General features: G+C 45.0%; 2 protein-coding genes across 4 annotated transcripts in view; one reads left to right on the top strand and one right to left on the bottom strand.

The window, feature by feature from the left end:
* The window catches only part of Mettl9 (methyltransferase like 9), a 45255-nt gene that overhangs the window by 25010 nt on the left and 719 nt on the right, over positions 1-19526 (top strand). The gene's annotated exons all lie outside the window — the stretch shown is intronic.
* Igsf6 (immunoglobulin superfamily member 6) lies at positions 815-19524 on the bottom strand. 2 transcript variants are annotated; one of them, XM_052760941.1, is made up of 6 exons: positions 17780-19524; positions 13999-14358; positions 11492-11595; positions 10888-10938; positions 10517-10594; positions 815-8399 (listed from the first exon to the last, which is right to left on the bottom strand). In XM_052760941.1, the coding sequence occupies exons 1-6, from the start codon at positions 17865-17867 to the stop codon at positions 8343-8345; spliced, it is 738 nt and encodes a 245-aa protein (XP_052616901.1). In that variant the 5' UTR covers positions 17868-19524; the 3' UTR covers positions 815-8342. The 2 variants fall into 2 exon arrangements, with proteins under 2 accessions (XP_052616901.1, XP_052616900.1); XM_052760940.1 differs by having other exon boundaries at positions 815-10594.

Here is a 19526-nt window from a genome sequence, read left to right as displayed (position 1 = left end):
TGTCATGTGATTTTGTAAATCAACATTGCTGGTCTTCATTGATATTGATTGAAGAGTATGCTAGAAGAGATGGGCTGTTTCCTGGCACTTAGATTTACTGTGGCTTCTGACACTGTAATTTAATGTCACGGTAATTCATACTTCAGCTGCTGTGGTTTGCACTTAAGGTTGTCTTGAAAATTACGGTTTTAATCCTCTCTTCTCCATTTTGATAAATTAATGTACTAATATAAAATTACTTATTGTACATGTTAATATTTTAAAAATCTTTAGTCTTTTATTTCTTTTTTTTCCTGAGACAGGGTCTCATGTAGCCCAAGCTAGCCTTAATCTTACTATGTAGCCAAAGATGACCTTGATTTTTTGATCCTCCTGCCTCCAGTGCTAGGATTTATGTGGTGTTAGAGATTAAACTTTTTAATCTTTTTTTAAAACCTTTTAATTAAGGTGCTTGCATATTCCATAGTTCTGTTCTTGTCCTTATTTTTCACCCATGGTCATAGTCTTACCTTCCCTCCTTCCTTCCCTCCTTTTTTTTAACCCCCTCATTATTTCTTGTTTGCTTGCTTGTTTTGGGGACAGGTTCCCAAAATTCAGCTGGTTTGAAACTCATGATCCACCTGTTTCAGATTCCCACATGCTGGGATTGCAGGGAGGTCACTGTAATAGGGTTCTCCCGTTGTTCTTAATGCTTGTCTTTACGTTTACCCCAAATTGTTGCTGCTTTGGGAAATAGGAAATTCGGAAATTCTCCCTCCCTCCCTCCCTCCCTCCCTCCCTCCCTCCCTCCGTGTGTGTGTGTGTGTGTGTGTGTGTGTGTGTGTGTGTGTGTGTGTGCGTGCGCGTGCGCGCGCGCGCGCAGGCAGGCAGAGGACGTTGACATCAGTTGTCTGTCTGTTGCTCTTCATCTTAGTTTTTGAGACGGGGTCTCACTGAACCTGGAACTTGCCTTCATAGCTGGACTGGTTGGTCAGCAAGCCCCAGATAGCTGCCTGTCACCGCCCCCCACCCCCACACCATTACAGTTCCATACTGCCACACCCGTCTCTTGTGTGGGTGCTAGAGATCTGAACTCAGGTCTTAAGTTTGCATAGAAGCATGTTAACCACTAAGTCATCTCTGCATCACTGAGCCTTCTTCCTAGATTTGGTTTTGAGGCTGAATCTCATGTAACCTTAACTAGCTGTGTAACTGGGGATAGCTTCAACTCCTAATCCTTCTCCTGCTTCTGCTCTAAGAAGTGGGTTACAGGTGCTTGCCTCCATACCGGGCTTGAAGATAGAAAATCTGTAGACATAGCAGGGCAGGAAGAAGATGGGTGGAATAGCTGTCCTCTCTCCGATCTTCCTTCTCTGTACATTACGTTCCTGTTGTTGAATGGCTTTTCAGCCTGCTGCAAGTGTGCTTGCCATATCTATACATACACGTCACGTGTATGTCACACAGTGAAAAGACGAGTGAGTGTCCTCTCATCTGACCTAGCTGCAGTGCCGCTCGTTCTCTGTGATGAAGCCTTGGCTCCACTTCTGCACTGTACTCGCTAGTCACTGAGTTGTGAGGCTCTGGCTTCCTGTGTCCTGATGGGCACACATGATAGAACTTTAATGCTGCTTCCTGGCCTAGCAGGAGGTGGAAAAGCAGGAGGAAGAAACATCACTCTAACCACAAACTTCATTTCCTCGTGTTTCTGACAAGAAACATGAAAGGAAGTCAAGCTAAACAAGAGCACAGTCTTCACTTAGGACTGAGAACAAGCTCCTTGATTGTGGGTGTCCAGAGCTGCCTGTGGACTCTGTGGAGTCTGGCCTGTGACACATTACAAATCTGAGACAAAGCCTTGTTGCTAGGGGTGACCTTTATTGACCTGTAACTTCTGCAGATTGTCCGGGCACTCTGTTATTGCTGTTGCTTCCTTTCTCCAAGTCTCTAATTAGACCCTGATGATTTCCATGGGAAACTGTGAGGACTGGAGACTTCAAGGCGCAGTGGGCTTGTTGTGAGGGTGCCTGAGTGTGCTTAGCCTGCTTTGCTTAATTAATTAATTAACAAAAAGCAATTATAGGTGAAATGATTACTCCTGGTTTTTTGGCAGGGGGCGGGGTGCAGTGTCGTGCATTTAACTACAACTTTGTTGTATAGACTAACTTAGAAGAAGCAGTTTCATGTTTCATTTTTAAAGATTTATTTTATGTGCATTTGTGTTTTGCCTGCACATTTGTCTGTGCGAGGGTGTTGAATCCTCTGGAACTAGAGTCACAGACAGTTGTGAGCTGCCATGTGGGTGCTGGGAATTGAACCTGAGTCCTCTGGAAGAGCAGCCATTGTTCTTAACTTCTGAGCTAGCAATCCAGCCTTGCCTGTGTTTCTTTTTAATCTGTTTACTTGGTACCTTCACTTAATCTTCATTACGGGTTGATAATCTGGTGAGACGTGATCAGGGAAAAGAATGTAATTAAGGAGAATTACATTGTACAAATGAAAATTTAATAACATGATTAATTTGTTAAAATTATAATTTTATGCAAAATCATTCATGGTAAAAATGGTTCAGGGAGCTTGCACAAGGGCATATAATGAAAAATCTTTTTTTACTCCAGTCTCTTTTTGGTTTTAGATCACCTAAATGTTCTTCAAATGTTACTCCACATGTATGCAGATAGAAGCTGTTAGGAATACTTTAGATACTTTCCCCTGAAATATATCTAGGAACACACTTGTGGCAAGTGACCTGGATGTAGTGGTGTGCTGGGCCGTCTCGGACTGACTCACGGGACCCAACTGTCACCTGGAGTGGATGCAGTGAGTGGCCTGTTCAGAAGGACTGCCATTGCAGTTGAGCATGGTGGAAACATTGACATATGGAGTTTAACAAACTACAGATTATTTTCTCCTTCTTCAATGTGGTTGTTAGCATTTCCTGTTGTAGGATGGAGGCAGACACTAGCAGTCAGCTTTTACATTGTCAGTAACAAAAATGTGGGCATGATGGCTTATGCTGGGAAGCCTAGTGCTTGAGAGGCCAAGGCAGGAGCTGCAGGAGTAGGTCAGGCCTAGCCTGGTCTACATCGTGAGTTCCAGGTAAGTCTGCTTTACACAGATTGTCAGCTTTAGATTACTGCTTGGTTGATACCCTTTTTTTTTTTTTCTTTTTAATTTGGAGACAGGGTTTTTCCATCTAGTTTTGGTGCCTGTCCTGGATCTCGCTCTGTAGACCAGGTTGGCTTTGAACTCACAGAGATTGGCTCTGCCTTCCGAGTGCTGGGATTAAAGGAGTGCGCCACCACCGCACGGCGTTGATACATTTTTTAAAAAAATTCTTTTTTATTAAGAGTTTACAAATGTTGGAGTTAATATTGAATTTTATATCTGAGTGTTCAGCATCTCTGGGGATGATCATACTGAATTGACTGGGAGGCCTCTTTAAGACAGTGTCACTTGGTTCTGTGGCACTTGTATTCATAAACATTGTAAATGAAAATGCCATGAACAGCTGGGTATGGTGGCGCATGGCTTTAGTTCCAGCACTCAGGAGGCAGAGAGGGGCAGATCTCTGTGGGTTTGAGCCTAGCCTGGTCTACAGAGCAGGTTCCAGGACAGCCAGGGCTATACAGAGAAACCCGATCTGAAAAAAACTAAAAAAGAAAATGCCATGCACATTAATATTATCACCTTTTTTTTCAGTTCTAGTGATTGGACCCATAGTCTTGCATGTGCTATGCAAGTACTCTACACTGCAGCGTATCTTTAGCCGTATATGTTGTTTAAATTGCTTTATTTGTTTGTATGCATGTTGGGAGATATACTTGTGGAAGTGAGAGAACAGCTTGTGGGAGTTGGTTCTCTCCTTCTACCCTGTGGGTCCCAAGAATTGAGGTCTTCAAGCTTGGCAGCAAGCACCTTTACATTTTGAGCTATCTTGCTGTCTCTTGATTTTTAAAAATTGATTTATGTCCATGCATTGGGTTGTGTGAGTGCAGGTGCCTACAGAGGCTAAAAGACAAGGAGCCAGAATTACAGGAGGTTGTGAGCCACCTGACATGGGTGCTGAGAACCCAACTCCTATTCCTGTTAGAGCAGTAACTGCTCTAACTACTCTTAACATCTCTCCAGCTCCGTCCAGCTCACCCTTGAATTTTTATTTGAGATAGGGTCTCACTAGGTTATTAGGCTGGCCTTGAACTCAGGATATTCTTTCCTTAACCTTCTGAAGAGATAAGGTTATACAGATTTGACCACAGTGCCTCATAGACAGCATTACTACTATTGATAAGTAAAATGCCTATAGCTGATCTTTATGTTTATGGGGGATATTATCTTGGTTTTATAACATTGTTCTGCTGGTTTTTTCGAGACAGGGTTTCTCTGTGTAGTTTTGGTGCCTGTCCTGATCTCGCTCTGTAGACCAGGCTGGCCTCGAACTCACAGAGATCCGCCTGGCTCTGCCTCCCAAGTACTGGGATTAAAGGTGTGTGCCACTGCTGCCCAGCTGTTCTGCTGATTTTGTAGAAAACAATTAGGAATGTTATACTCTGTGTTTTATTCTTTGAAAATTTGATAACATTGTTTTGTGAAACTGTTGCGTGAGGTCTGTGCTTTTCAGAAATAGCCTGCTAGCAACTTTCTTACTCATTTATAAGGTCATGATCTGATTAAATTAAGACTATTATGTTGTTGTTGTTATTATTATTATTATTATCATAGTGTCCTGCTATATAGTCTTGGTTGGTCTGGAACTTGCTATGTAGCTTGGGGTGGCCTCAAATTTATGTTTGTCTTCCTGCCTCTGCTTCCTGAATGCTAGGATTTATAGGCATACCCATTATTCCTGGTTAGACATTTAGTCTAAAACTCTCACTCACCCAGATAGAATCAAGGAGGACTTCCAATCTGTTTTGTGGAAAGAGCTTAATATCAGAGGGCTAACCTCTGTTTGAATTTGAAATATTGGTTAGCCTGGCTTCTCAGTCATCTGAGAGCTTCACCTGCCCAAAGTGGCTAATACCCGCATTGGGGTTTATTATGAGGATTAAGTCATGTATTAAACAGCGACCAGCTGTATGGGTCTGGTTTCTGGTATTTGATCCATGCTAGATTTGTTCTAGTTTATCCCATTCTCTAACTGTTTTTATTTGTGACTTTAGTGATCATACTTGTTCACAGTTCCTCCCACAGAAGTATTTGCCAGTGTCTTTTAGTCTGCTTTAAACTCATAACAAAAGCATTCAGAATCTGAAGGCTTCATTTTGCGTTTTAACTGTCTCAAAGTGAGTTCTCCATTGGTGTATGTGACTCCACAGCTATATTCCCATTGGTCACAGGTTTGAGATTCCTTACAAAGATGAAAACGGAATTAACTTTTTGAAAACCGAGGATATAGATAAGACTTCTGGATCCATCTGCCTCTTCTGTGTTAAGCCTCCCCACCATTGTGCTGGGTCTGGGAGGTGGGCCCTTTGGGAGGTGATGGGGTCACTAGGTCAGTATCTTGTACTGAGGTCCCAGAGCCCGTACTCTGCCTTTAGCAGTTTGGAGGAGGGACCTAATTAGAACCTACCTTGTAGCACCCTGATTCCACTTCAGCCCCCAGTACTCTGAAAAAGACATTGCTGCTGCTTATAAGCCACAAAGCCTATGATACTTTGTCCCAGCAACAGCAACCGACCAAGATGTGTCTCATTTCGTCTTCGCTGTCAGGGACTCTCCAGCCATGATGGGAGGCTGCAGTTGAGTATGCAATAGGGAAAATTCTCTGGATGCTCAGGGAGCAAGAAAGGACTTGGACAGTAGTTTCTGGAGAAAAGTCAGTGGGAGTGAAGTGTTTCTCATCTCAGTTGAAACACAAGGAATTTTAAAATAGAATTATTGTTCAGTCGCATTTATACAAAGGCATTTGAAGGCCTGTGTGCTGGGAAGAGCCAGGCCGCGGAAATACCTCGATAAATGAGCACTGTGCTGCTAGGGATTCTGTTATAGAGTGTAGCTGTACCAGGCCATACTGGGGTAACGTAAAGAGACAGGGCGAAGTATGGTGGGACCAGAGAAGGAAAGATCATTAACTGGGACTTAGGGAAGGCTTTGTGTGCGTCACTGAGCTGTTGTGTGTGTTGTCTTGTTTTTACAGTGCTGGGCTTGAACCCAGGACCATGCTCATTCTGTTGAGCTGTATCTTCATAGTATGTTGCAAACTCACACAAGAGCATATAAAGATATAGACATGGTGAGGTTGGGCTAGGGCAAGTTCAGTGTAAGTCAAGGACAGAGTGCAGGGCTGGCTTTGAGTACAGCCAGTGCTCACCGAGTATTGGGCCCTCTTGTGTGTGATGTTGGAAATAGAGGTCCTTCCTCTGAAAATAACTTCTGAATTTCAGTTTAAAATCCAACTTTGAGGCAGTTGTTGCGTTCATTCTTTGGGAAAGGCATATTAGAATTCAATCCTAATCCATTAGAGATTTGTCTCTTGGAAACAGTGCTCACTGGCAGAAATGAATGGCACACGCATCCAGTACTCTGCTCTCCTAAATGGAGTTAGTACTTGCCTTTTTCTGCCTTCTGGTTCAGAAGTTCGTTTGTTTTGCCTAAGCTGGTAGTTTCAGAGTTAGGGAGTTTGCCTCTTGGAGTCCGTAGGAAGTTCATTTTGGAGTATGGAGGTAGAAAGATGAGTTCATAGGCTGTATGAGGCCTTGTGTCAGAAAGGGAGGGAGGGGAATGGCTCAGTGGTTAAGAGTGCTGTTCCCATCACCCCCATTGGACAGATCACAACCACCTGTCATTCCAGTTTCAGAGAATCTGATGTCCTCCTTTGGCCTCTATGGGCAGCTGCACACACATAAATAAAAAATAAAATAAAAATTTCAAACAACTAACCAGCCAACAGAAATGCTGCTCTGTATGCCACTGTTTTATTCCTTTTGCAGTAGCTAACATACGTATACATATGTATATACTCTACACAATAATGTGTGCGCGCGCACGTACGTGTGTGTGTGTGTGTGTGTGTGTGTGTGTGTGTGTGTGTGTGTGTGTGTGTGTGTGTGTGTATGTGTACACGTACAATTACAGTGAGGTCACCTGCTCCTTCCTTTGCAGTTTTTGGGACACATGTTATCAGGATAGCACTGATTTGAGCCACCAATGTCAGACCCTTCCAAAGAGACTTTGAAATGTGTGAAGACTGTATCTGTGTTTTAAGAAGAGTGTGTGCCATTTAGTACCTGTTTAAAAGAAACTGTATTGCTAGAATACACTGTGATCAAATTTAGTGAACAGAGTGAGCTTGTCGGTACTTTACATTCGAAGAACAATCCATGGCACACCTCTTAGTGAAATAGTGAGGACCTTGCTGGACCAGGCCCTCTGTCTAGGCTCACTGAAAGTGCATGGCCCTGGCACTCCCTGGGCCTGAAGTCTTTGGCACCACACTGACATCTAGAGTCAGTTGTGTGCGTTTGTTCTGCGGCATCTTCTGATCGCTTTGGGTTTCTCTTGGTAGTCTTCCTCTGTCTCTCGTGGTCTTGCCCTCCTTGGGGGTTCTGTGTACTCCAGCAGGAGGAGAAGGTGCACTGCCTCTTGCCCTGTCACTGTATCAGAAGAAGTGACTTTTGTTCCAGGATACTTTTTACAGTGAGTTTCTCTTACTCAAAATTTGGCCTTCTCCTCACTCCTTTTGCCCCCTCTCACTTGATTCTAATTGTTTCATCGATCCCACAACTCAGGAAGACATTTATTCCCCCTCAGAATTGAGATCTGTGGTTTAACTTTAAGCCTTTCCCACGTTACTGGCCGTCACATATCTAGTATGTTGGGTGAACTGACAGGATATATATAACAATTTTAAAAGACTGCTAAGATGAAGTTGTTTTTAAATTAGCTCTTTAGATAGACTGTTCGTGGAAAATTAGAAAAAGAGATCCTCCAGTTGAATTTTCTTGAGGTTTTCATATTTTGTAGTTTCCGTTGGCGACAGCTTCTAACGTTCTGCCTTCTGGTGTGGCTGGCCATCTTTTCCATTTGTTGTGTCTTTTTCTTTTGGTGGTGGCAGTTGTTTTTGGAACAGGGTTACATTTATCTCTGGCCTCACATTCGTCCTGTACTCAAGCATGACCTTGAACCTCTGACCTCTTTATTCTACCTTCAAAATGTTGGGATTACAGCCTCGTGTCACATTGCTGAGTTTTTGGGGTGACGGAGATCAAACCCAGGGCTTTGTGCCTGCTAGGCAAGCACTCTGCCGACTGAGCTACATCCCCAGTGCCCTTTGGTGTTTTTGATTGGCTTGTGTCTATTCACACTGCAGTGGATGCTGGCGTTTCAGTTGCTGTGATTTAATGAAAAGTGAAGCACATCTATGGTCTTCCAGAGTTGGGAAGTGCTCTTCTGTTTTCGTAAGTGCCGTCTCTCTCCTGTGACAGTAAACATGAGCTGTGCTTAACATTATGTTACCAGTGATGTGGTCCTCCAGCTACATAGGAGCTACTCTACCACTATGCACCTTTGGTCTTGTATGCACTTTGAGTGTGTGTGTGTGTGTCCGTGCGCGTGAAAAGAATCCACCCTTTGCTTTATTGTGTGATCTTATGAGACGTGTAGTCCCCGGACTGACTTGGATGACCTTGAGCTTTAGATCCTCTGCTTTTACCCAGTAAATGCTGGGATTACAAGTATATGTTACCACAGATGTGGTGGCACACACCTTTCATCCCAGCACTCAGGAGGCAGAGGCAGGTGGATCTCTAAGTTCGAGGCCAGCCTGGTCTACAGAGTGAGTTCTATGACAGCCAAGGCTACACAGAGAAACCCTGTCTTGAAAAATCAGAAGGGGGGGAGCAAACAACAAAACACAAGTAAATGTTACCATGCTCATCTTGGTTTTGTTTGTTTCTGAAACAGGGCTCAGGGTCTTCCTACGAAGCCCAAGCTGGCCTTGAGTTGATAATTCTTCTGCCTTAGTCTCCCAGGTACTGGGATGACAGGTGTGCACCACCAGGCCTGACCCTTCTAGTTATTCTAAGTCTGGTTTACCATTTTTCCTTTTTTTAAAAGACAGTGTCTCAGGGCTGGAGAGATGGCTCAGAGGTTAAGAGCACTGGCTGCTCTTCCAGAGGTCCTGAGTTCAATTCCCAGCAACCACATGGTGGCTCACAACCATCTACAATGAGATCTGGTTCCCTCTTCTGGCCTGCAGGCATGCATGCAGGCAGAACACTGTATACATAATAAATAAGTAAAAAAAAAAAAAAAAAAAAGACAGTGTCTCACTATACAACCCTGGCCAGCCTACAAGTTGCTCCTTAGACTAAGTTGGCCTCTAACTCCCAAAGATGTGCCCACTTCTGCCTCCCGAGTGCTGGGATCAAAGGTCTGCACCACCACACCTGGCCTCATTTTTCCTTCCTTTAAAGAAGGATATGGGAACTAAAATAAAATCTGCCATGATGCTGTTGTCAAATGACTCAGAGCGTTACAGTTCTTAGGTCCAGTCTTCCTTCCGACTGTTTACTTTTGCTTTCGTTGAAAAGCACTCAGGAGGCAGAGGCAGTTGTGTCTTTGTGAGTTTCAGGCCAGCCTGGTCTACATAGAAAGTTCCCAGCCAGCCAGGACTACAAAGGGAGACCATGTTTGAAAAAATAAGATAAAATAAGCCCTAGCTTCAGTAGGAAAAGTGTGAGCAGGCAGTTTTTGTCTTTATGTTTTTTTATATCACAGGAGAGTGGATTGAATTTGTGGATAACCTTTTTTGGTTAAAAAAAAGTTTAGATTTTTATTTTTAAAAACTGATGCTGAGGGTGGGACCCAGGGCCTTCATGAATACTGGGCAGGTGCTCTGCCATGGAGCTGTTCCCCAGCTCGTGAAAAGCTCTTACAAACTGGATAAGTCTTCCCATCCCACCCCACCCCCCAGCAAAAAAGAAAAGAAAAAAGAAAAAAAATCACTTCATAGTCATCATCCTGTTGTATTTTCCCCTTTCCTAGTTATCTGTTCTCTGTGTCTATTATAGAAGGCTTAGCATTCGGGCCATGTGTTGTGTGGAACCAGATACCCTACTACTCATAAACTGTATTCCCTCGGAAATCCTGACTGTGGCTTGAGAGGACCCTGTCAGGAAGTTGCCTAGACTATCCTGCCCCCAGTGCCCAGTCCCAGAACTAGTAAGATGCTGCTTTTGTATCACTAGCAAATTTTTTCCTTACTGGTAACAAGTAACTTAAACATATTATTTAATCTGCACAGGTTTGCAGCACTGACTGAGGGCCTACTCCTCACTGGCTGCAGTACAAAGTAGCTTTTAGTCCATAAAAGCTCCTTGCCTGGGTTGAAAACCACATCACTAAAATGGGGGCCTCTACCTGTTAAACATTGTATCAAATGCCTTCTGTCATACTTTTGGCTAAACAGGTTCTCTGATAAAGACACTTTGTAGAAGTGTCTTCTAAAGGAAAACTTGGTTATTGACAGCATATTCTTTGCAGGAATAGAAGCTTTATATTTGAATTGTGTCCTGTGCTGTTTTATACTTACAGGCTGTTGGCTTGTTTCCACATATCTCTTATGGTATAATTCTTGAGCTATTTCCTGAAAGATTCGCCGAGCACTCTTCTGTAAAACCAAAAGGGAAGGTTTGTCTTTCAGGAATGTGGGCTCCACCGTTACTGCAGGGGCCTCAGCAGTGGGACCCGTCTGCAGCCACATAGTTAGCTCTTGTGCTCCGAGTGCATTGAATGGATTTATGGCAACCTCCTCCCCAGATGATTGCAGAAGATCCCTAATGGGGAGTAGCAGCCTCTAGGGTAGAAGTTACTGTGTTGTTCTTTGGGCTTCCTAACACAGCTCACATTTGAGCTGGTTCCCGCCCGCCCGCCACAGTGTGGAAACACAAGTACTGGCAGTACCTTTTGTGAGTCTTCTTTGGTTTCTCTACTTCTTGGACTCTTAGATTTTGACTGCCAAGAATAAGAAAATCTGTGAGCATTTTATGATACTATGTTTAAAGAGAACTGAGCTGGCTCAATGTTTGAATGACATACACTAGATAACTTTCATAACATTTTAGGTGCTTTTGTTCAGTTAACAAATGAATTTAACAACTTAAATGGATCTTACTGTAGCATATGAAAGAATTCAAGTAGATATTTATACCCTTACTTGTTAACATATGTACAGATCAAAGATACTCCTTTTTGGTACATTAGGTACATTAGGTAACATTCTTCCGGTTTTCCTAGATGACAGTAGCCTCTCCCCTCCCCACTCCTCATCCTTGCAGCAGAAAGCCAACACAGGTGCCTAATCTCCTAGTTGTGGGCTCTAAAGAAGAAGTACTGAGTTGATTTCTGACTAGTAGTCTCAGTTATGAAGGCTCAAGGATGCCTGCAGCCTCCTCTGAAGTGGAGGCCTGGAAGATGTGAGCCAGGTGTTTGCTGGGCCAGCTGTTTCCTAGCAGACAGATGAAAATAACTTCTGTGGTAACATCCTAGGTGAGAACGTTTGACTTACTTTGAAGAGGACTAGGAAGATCACACACACCCCGGTGATGTAGACAGAGAACAGTGCTAAGAGCACTATCAGGAGACTCTGCACCTCCCTGCTGAGAAGTCTTTCTTCATGGTGGAGACAGAAAGAACAGTCACTGTCAAAGCATGTTCTCACAGGCGTCTAGGAAGCATCACTTATGCTACATTTAGAGGTGGAGCCTGAACGTGCTGTGTTCACCCATCCCAGCAATGTCTATGTGGGGCCCCATGAGTAGAAGATGCTTGAGAATGGGATGGAGTCAGTTCAGTGGCCTTTAAATGTGGTACAACAGAAATGCTTCTTCATAAAATGAATACATTAAAAAATTAAGTTGAAGAGCCAGGCCTGGTGGCTCACACTTTTAAGGACAGCATTTGCAAGGCAGAAGCAGATGGACTCTGAGTTCGAAGCCAGCCTGTTCTATATAGTAGGTTCTAGGACAGCCAGGGCTACACAGTGAGACTCGCTCTCAACCAACCACACTGAGTTGAAACATCTGTTGTAGTGCTAAGAACCACCTTTGTGTTTGTTTTGACTTGGTTTCCCCCTTTCTTACGGTACCATACTGCTTACTGAACCTAGTGCCTCACACATGCTTAAGCCTTCTACCACTGAACGATATCTAGCCCAAGAAGTACTTTTTATAAGCATTACTTAAATACACGGACATTTACATGTTCTTTTGTTAGAAGAGACCAACAGGTTTCACCAAGTCTGTTGGTGCTGTGCAGGTATTTTCTTGGTATTTGTTGGAGCACCTGTGTAAAGCTAACTCGTGCCTTCTGGTAAACACTGGAGGAGCTGGAACCCTGAGGATCTTAGAGCCAGGCCCTTGCTTTAAAGGCAGTTGTAACATGTGTTTTCCCTAGTGAAGCCCTCCAAGGAGTAATACTGTTTTCACATTCTGAATTCTCCTTTTGGGCAGAAGTATTTTGTGTTCAAAGAAGGGACTAAGTAACTTGTGTGTCTTTCAGTACTGATTATATGAAACATGAAACAATGAGATACAAAATTATTTCCCATTAACCTATGGTTCCAGCTAAATATCCCATAGGTACTGTCCCATGGACTCAGTTTATATAATGCACATTTTTTTTTTTTTGTAAAACATTATAACATTTTGCTCAGATCTTTAACCCTTTATCTCACAAGCACAAATTATGGTATAAATCTGGTAGTATAACATCTTGACACAAGCTGCTAGTTTCCAGAACCTCCCTGACTGACTTCATCTGGTATCCACAGACACAGAGGCAAGGGTGGGCCTTTTCCGTTTTCTCTCCATCCCCACTGCATGCCTGCAAGCTGAGCAGCCATTCTTTTTCCCTGTGCAGTGTCTGGGTGTGACACGGGAGGCCTGTGTGTGTGCAGTGTGACACGGGAGGCCTGTGTGTGCCAGTGTCTGGGTGTGACACGGGAGGCCTGTGTGTGCCAGTGTCTGGGTGTGACACGGGAGGCCTGTGTGTGCCAGTGTCTGGGTATGACACGGGAGGCCTGTGTGTGAAGTGTGACACGGGAGGCCTGTGTGTGTGCAGTGTGACACGGGAGGCCTGTGTGTGTGCAGTGTGACACGGGAGGCCTGTGTGTGTGCAGTGTCTAGGTGTGACACGGGAGGCCTGTGTGTGTGCAGTGTGACACGGGAGGCCTGTGTGTGTGCAGTGTGACACGGGAGGCCTGTGTGTGTGCCAGTGTCTAGGTGTGACACGGGAGGCCCGTGTGTGCAGTGTCTAGGTGTGACACGGGAGGCCTGTGTGTGTGCCAGTGTCTAGGTGTGACACGGGAGGCCTGTGTGTGTGCAGTGTCTAGGTGTGACACGGGAGGCCTGTGTGTGTGCAGTGTCTAGGTGTGACACGGGAGGCCCGTGTGTGCAGTGTCTGGGTGTGACACGGGAGGCCTGTGTGTCTTACCAGTTTTCTCAGAAACTGGCTTAGCATTGCAGCACCTAGAATATCACTCTGTAAGACAAACATAAGTGACTAATAAATTGGACTAAGAAAAAATAAAGAGGATTAAACACAAGTTTGGAGAGAAGCCACCAGTATATCCTTAGCCTTTGCCATTCTGCCTGGATATCAGAGAAAAAAACCTGATTACTCTGGCTTCCTGTGAAGATATCTGACCATCCCTCACTCACATGAGGACTCAAACCTACGTAAGCATCGGCAATAATTTCACCAAGCCATTCCCTGAGTAGTCTGAGATAAAGACATTCCAAACAGACTGTGGTAGCATATGCCTATAGTGCCAGCTCCTTGGAAGCTGAGGCAAAAGGAGGACTTGAGCCAAGAGTTCAAAGTCAGCCTAGAACAATATAGCAAGACTTGATTTCTTTAAAGGAAAAAAAAGTGAGCAATAACAAAAAGAAAACCAGAGAAAGGCTTCCCACGATTATGAAAGTAACAACCATATACGAGTCAACAAATGTGACCCAGCCTTGTAAAGTAACAGCCATATACGAGTTAACAAATGTGACCCAGCCTGTGACTGACCTCTCACCACCAGTGTAGTCCCGTTTCCGGTCTGCTTAGCTCTCGGTGCCGGCTCATGGGGAAATGCTATTCCACAGATGTAAACTGCACTGTCGTTTGGAGACACCCTGTTGACAGTGAGGGAGACTTGGTTCTGGTCCAGGGTTTCTTTCACTGTGAACTTGTCTGCCTTATTCCTGCATCCATCCAAGCACAGAGCCTCAGGCGGATGAGTGCCACAGCGAAACCACAGGCTTCTTGGTTGCTTTGAAGAGCATCCAGTTGTGGAAAAGGTACACTCCATGGTGACAGTCTCAGAAGTGTAGTCCACCTCTAGGTAACCTGGCTGCACCACGGAAACAGTACAGGCACCCAGCACACCTGTGTGAGGAAGCATGTGAGTGTGGGGGAGCGTCTTTGCTGTTGCTGCTGCTTGGCACTTTTGGGCCAGGGCCCAGTCAGTCTCTTGATTCTTGTTCTGTTTCCATTATCAACAAGACTATAACGACAACAGTGGGCCTCACCTTGCTAACTCATTGCTGCTGGTCTTTACCTGATGGTTGTTGGCATGCCATCTGACTTCCTGAGGACAACCTCAGAGAGGTTCTCATGGATCAGTGTGGCTGGTGGAAGTGGTGTGTCTGAAGCCAGAAGTACATTCTTAATGCCTACAGGCATTTCCTTGATCACAGGCCATCCATGTAATCTTGAAGAGCCTGTTTCCTCTTGCGCACCCCTTGCTTTGGGGTGTGATTGAGCACATGAGCACCACTAGATTTTCTGCCTGTTGGGGACTGGATTGCCTAGAGATGAATCTGGTGTTCATTTGGGAATTAGGATAACGGGAAAAGATGTACCTATGAGAAAATGCAGCTCTGGCCCAGCCCATGGCTTCCCTGACTACTGTAGAGCTGAGGCCAGGGAGGGAGTCCCCTGTGCATTGGTCTTACTTGACTCGTGTAGTAACAAGGAGAACACAGACTGGAGTTGGAACCCATCTCTGAACTTGCGCGCTGAGTGCTGCCTGAGTTTCCTGTCATGGTGGGGATGCTGCTCCCTTGTGCAGTTCAGACAGAGTTTAAATGTGATGATGCACAAGCCACAGTATCTCATAGCAGCCGTTTCTCTTGTGCCCCTGCCATTCCTGTGCTCCACTGTGTGGAGCTGCTTGGAGCTTGAGTTCCTATCTTGACCTTCTCACCCTAGAAACGCGATGCTGGAAAGTCACATGAAGAATAGTATGGGTTGAGGCAGATAGGAATTTATATGAGTTTTTAGTTCAACTTCTGCCTAGTTGTTTAGGCCAAATGGTCTCAGAAAAAATAATGGGCCAAATGGTCTTACTTATCCTACTTTGTTCTGAGAATGGGGAGGGATGGGGTGGCAGGCAGGTGATCAGTCCAAGTCCTCTGATGCTTATATTCATTTAGCAGTGCTTCTCAACCTTGCTAATGCTGGGGCACTTTAATACAGTTCCTCATGTGGTGACCCCCACCATACAGTTCTTTCATTGCTACTTCATAACTGTAATTTTGCTGTTGTTAGGAATTACAATGTAAATGTCTGATATGTGACCCCAAAGGGTTTGCAGCCCACAGGTTGAGAGCTGCCGGTTTAGGGGCTGGGGCTCTTTTGAACTTAACATTTTGTTCTGTGGGTTCCCACCCAGATCAGCAGAGGCAGTGCAGTCAGTCACGGCGTTGGTGAAAGTCTCTCCTCACATTTCACTGAGCATTGTGTACTGTGAGGGAAACTGAGGTTCTGTGAGCCTTGCTGAAAGGAGTTAGTTGGGAATACCTTCTGGCTTCTGTGCCGAGGGCAGTGGGCTGACCCTCATCTGTTGACTGCAGCCCCTTAACTCTGCCTAGGAACAGTCACCTTAGAAGGCCAGGGACCACTGCAGATTTGAAATGGGTCAGTCCTGTCAAATTCCACCACTGCAGACAGAACCCCAGTCTCAGATGGCTTTCAGGTGAAGATTTTAAAAGTAAAGCCAACCTTTAACACAGTAAGAAGCATTTGCAACTTGGGAGTTTCCTGTCTTAGTCTCAGGGGTGGGAGAAATCATGAGACAGGCCAAGGAAGGGGGCAGTGCTGTTCCCTCTCCCTCCAGTTGAGCAACATTAGCCAAAATGAGAAGTCTAGATCGTGTCTCACCACAGCCCTCTCCTGTGAAGTTTTTCCTTTAGGAATTCTTAGGGTCTGTAGTTTTTTTGTTTTAAATCAGTTCCCACTGAAAATGTTGAAAGTTTATCTTGGAGAAAATAATCACCTTACTACTTTTGAAAACTAAAGGATACCACAAGCTTATTTTGTTTGTGCTAATGTGTGTCTGCCTGTTCAAGTGTATGTAGTCAGGTTTGTGGGCATGCATGCATGAAAGTTGAGGTGTGTGTGGAGGCCAGAGGATAATCTCAGTTGTGTTCTTGAGAACTATCTACTTTTGTTTTCCAGACAGGGTCTTAGTAGTTGAGTAGACTGGGCTGGCTAGTGAGCCCTGGGGATCTGCCCAGCTCTGCCTCCCCATCACTGAGATTGTAAGTGGGTGCCACCAGGCCTGACCTTTTCACATGGGTTCTAGAGACCACACGGAGGTCCCTCTGCTTGCATAGCAAGCACTTTGCCGAGTTATCTCTCTAGCTCCAACATTATTATTATTGATAAATTATTATTGTCATTGCCATTTATTTATTTGTTTGTTTTTGCTTTTTTTCAAGACAGGGTTTCTCTGTGTAGTCCTGGCTGTTTCGGAACTCGCTCTGTAGACCAGGCTGGCCTCAAACTCAGAGATAACTTGCCTCTGCCTCCTGAATGCTGGGATTAAAGGCATGCGCCTCTACTCCCCGGCCCAACATTTATTACTGTGGAAGATGTCAAACATGCCAAAGTTGGTACTTAGCACCGTGGACCCAGCACTACCTCGGTCTTGTTTCCTCTCTCCTTACTATCTCATCTACTCACTCCATTGTTATTGTATCTGCAAACATTTCATAATGCAGCTGGAGACATAAGGTTTTCCTTGAACCAGTTAAAATAGTGTATAAAAGTAGTATATACTTATTGCGACAGTAGGACAGTGTAAGACATCACATGGTTCTTCAGTCAGAAGAGCCACTGTTAACATTTTGGTATAATTCGTTCTCTTCTCCTCCCTGCCCCATTCTGCCCCCCCCCCCCCCCCCCCCCCCGTCCTGCTGCTTTCCTTTCCTTGTCTGTGAACCCTCACTGCTAGACTGCAGACTTACCCTGCATTTCTTTACAGATGAGGAAAACTAATTTCAATTTCAAAACTAATTTGCTCTGTTTCTTTCCTTGCAGTCTAATTCTGTGGGTAAATCTGAGATGATTTACAACTCTGATGAAAGAAATAACTTTTAGAGCTAGGACAGGTCCAGGCAGGATCTGAAGATTGGTTACATTATGGGGTGGCTTTTCTCTAGAACAAGTTACAGTAACATTGTCCTCTGGAAGTATTAGGCAAATCTGTGCAGTGTGCACTGGTCCAGAGCAAGCTTGCCTGTGTGGGAATTGACTCGTTAGCACTTACGGTCCTGAGCAGAGCCTGTCTGTCTGGTGAGCCTGTCTGGTGAGGTGTATGTGCTCAAAGCAGCACAGCGGCAAAGGGCTTGTCAAGGCCGGTAGGAAACCTTCCTTCAGCAGCGGGGAAGAAGAAACCCCACCACCGTACTCTAGTGCTGCACAGTTTAAATTATTTGGCAAGAGCTTAAAGTATACATATATTCGTCAGGAAGCAGCAATTCATTTAAATGAAACAGAGAAAAGGAAAAAAAATCCTCCTTACCGACATGAAATAGGATCAGGCTGATTTCCAGCCAGAGGCCGATCTTGCTTGTGCTCACAGGGCCCATCACTCTGCATGTGCTGGGCATGTACTCAAGAGGATGGCCTTCCTTTTCCTCCTTTCTTTTTTTCAGAAAGAAAGAAGTAAAGAGGAACTCTTATTAAGGAAGCACAAGCAGGAACTTTTAGAAATTGTGTAAATGTGGTTTGTAACAAGTTTCAGCATTTTAAGTTTGAGATTTCAGTTGGGAGTGTTTTTCTAAGTGTGTGTGTATTAGAAATTGTTAGAGGCATTTGATGTTCAGTGTGGAGGTTTGCTTTACACCTAGCTGTGTTCTAGGAAGTCGTGTGGTCCTCAGGCAGTGCTTGACATTTTCAGAGTGCTCTTGATGCTGGGGTAGTCCTCTGAGGGCCTCTCAGGGCCAGAAATTGCCAAACCTGAGCAGCCACAGGCCATGTTTCCTGTAGGCCTGGGAGAAAAACGCATCCCAGTATGGTGAAGAAGTACGTGGCTGCTGTGAAGCCTGTCCACCTGGCTTTAATTCAAAGACTCCTTAGTGTTGACAAGCAAAACGGGTGTGCCCCTTGGTCCCTGTTCTGGGTCTGAGTCCCACACAGCCCCCTCTCACTGCCAGCACACACACCCAGCCTCTATTTGGAACTAGCAGGAACTGACTCAGGCTGAGCCAGCAAAAAGAGACTTGTTCACAAGATTTGAGGTGGCTCCTGGAGTTTTAGAAGGCCTGGCGAACCATGTGAACTCAAAGTCAGGAGGAGCGTGAGTCCCACTGAACTGGAGTGATGCTGAGCTGCTGCCTCCAGGCACCGAGTGCTGCAAACTTGTCGTTGGCACCATCCACCAGTCCACCTCCCTAGCCACCTGATACCAGTGCTTGCACGGAGCACAATGCCGCCTCTTCTTCTGGCTCACCAGCTCTTCATTCCAGCCTTGGCAACAGGCCAAAGGTGTTGCGCCACCCCCTGCTGCAAGGAAGGCCAGAAAAGCAGCTTCCCATCCCACTAAGGATTAGCTCCCCAGGCAGAGAGTGCAGTACTGGCCACTGAAAAGAGCACATAGTCTTTCCCCCAGTATCCTGTGTGCTCTAGTCACCTGCTGGTAGTAGAACCCTTGAGCATCAGAAGCCTCACTCTGAATTCCTCTAAAGCACCCCACATTCAAATATACTCTCGGTTTTGTCTGTATAGTCAGGGTATGGCTTGTAGGAGAATGTGATCTAGCCTGCTTTCCACACCCCAGACTCCTAATACTTACAGGTTTGGAAGTGATTGACAGATGACTTAGGGAATGGGTTGGCATCTCTGGAAAAGCATGTGCATTTCTGTGAATTAAAATTCCTCATGAGCCTATTTTAATTTTCATCCAGTTAACTCTCTAGGCAGGAAGTTGAGTAAGTGTTACATATACGTGATCCCTTGTACTGACCAAAACCTTTCAAATACTAGTGGTGACTCTCTGACCCCATATTTGAGTATTTACTGGCTAGTTTTTTGAGGCACAAAAGAAGCTCTGTCAGTGTAGGCTCTGGATGCAGACAGCCTGGGGTCATCACTGTGGGCAAGTTCTGTCGTACCTTCCAGACTGTGTCCACCTCTCCTGAGGAGTGTGGGGAACTGTTCGAAGATGGCACATCCACGGGCATTCAATACCTGGAGTGCTGGCTCTCCCTTCCCTTCCCTCTCTTAGTGAATCGTTTGTTCAAGGATTTAACTTTATGTTTTCATTTGTT

Source organism: Peromyscus californicus, unplaced genomic scaffold, assembly GCF_007827085.1.
Source record: "Peromyscus californicus insignis strain IS unplaced genomic scaffold, ASM782708v3 Scaffold_4__1_contigs__length_199733344, whole genome shotgun sequence".
NCBI classification, from domain to species: Eukaryota; Metazoa; Chordata; class Mammalia; order Rodentia; family Cricetidae; genus Peromyscus; species Peromyscus californicus.
This window is presented reverse-complemented; position numbering and strand designations above follow the sequence as displayed.

What these genes read in the sequence shown, in the direction of transcription:
- Igsf6 (XM_052760940.1), bottom strand. Translation starts at nt 17,867, where the DNA reads ATGCCCAGCACATGCAGAGTGATGGGCCCTGTGAGCACAAGCAAGATC. An exon ending in CCTGATCCTATTTCATGTCG is followed by an intron (nt 14,359 to 17,779) that starts GTAAGGAGGATT and finishes TTCCTCACACAG; the next exon opens with GTGTGCTGGGTGCCTGTACT. An exon ending in TCTTCCTAGTCCTCTTCAAA is followed by an intron (nt 10,939 to 11,491) that starts GTAAGTCAAACG and finishes TATTCTTGGCAG; the next exon opens with TCAAAATCTAAGAGTCCAAG.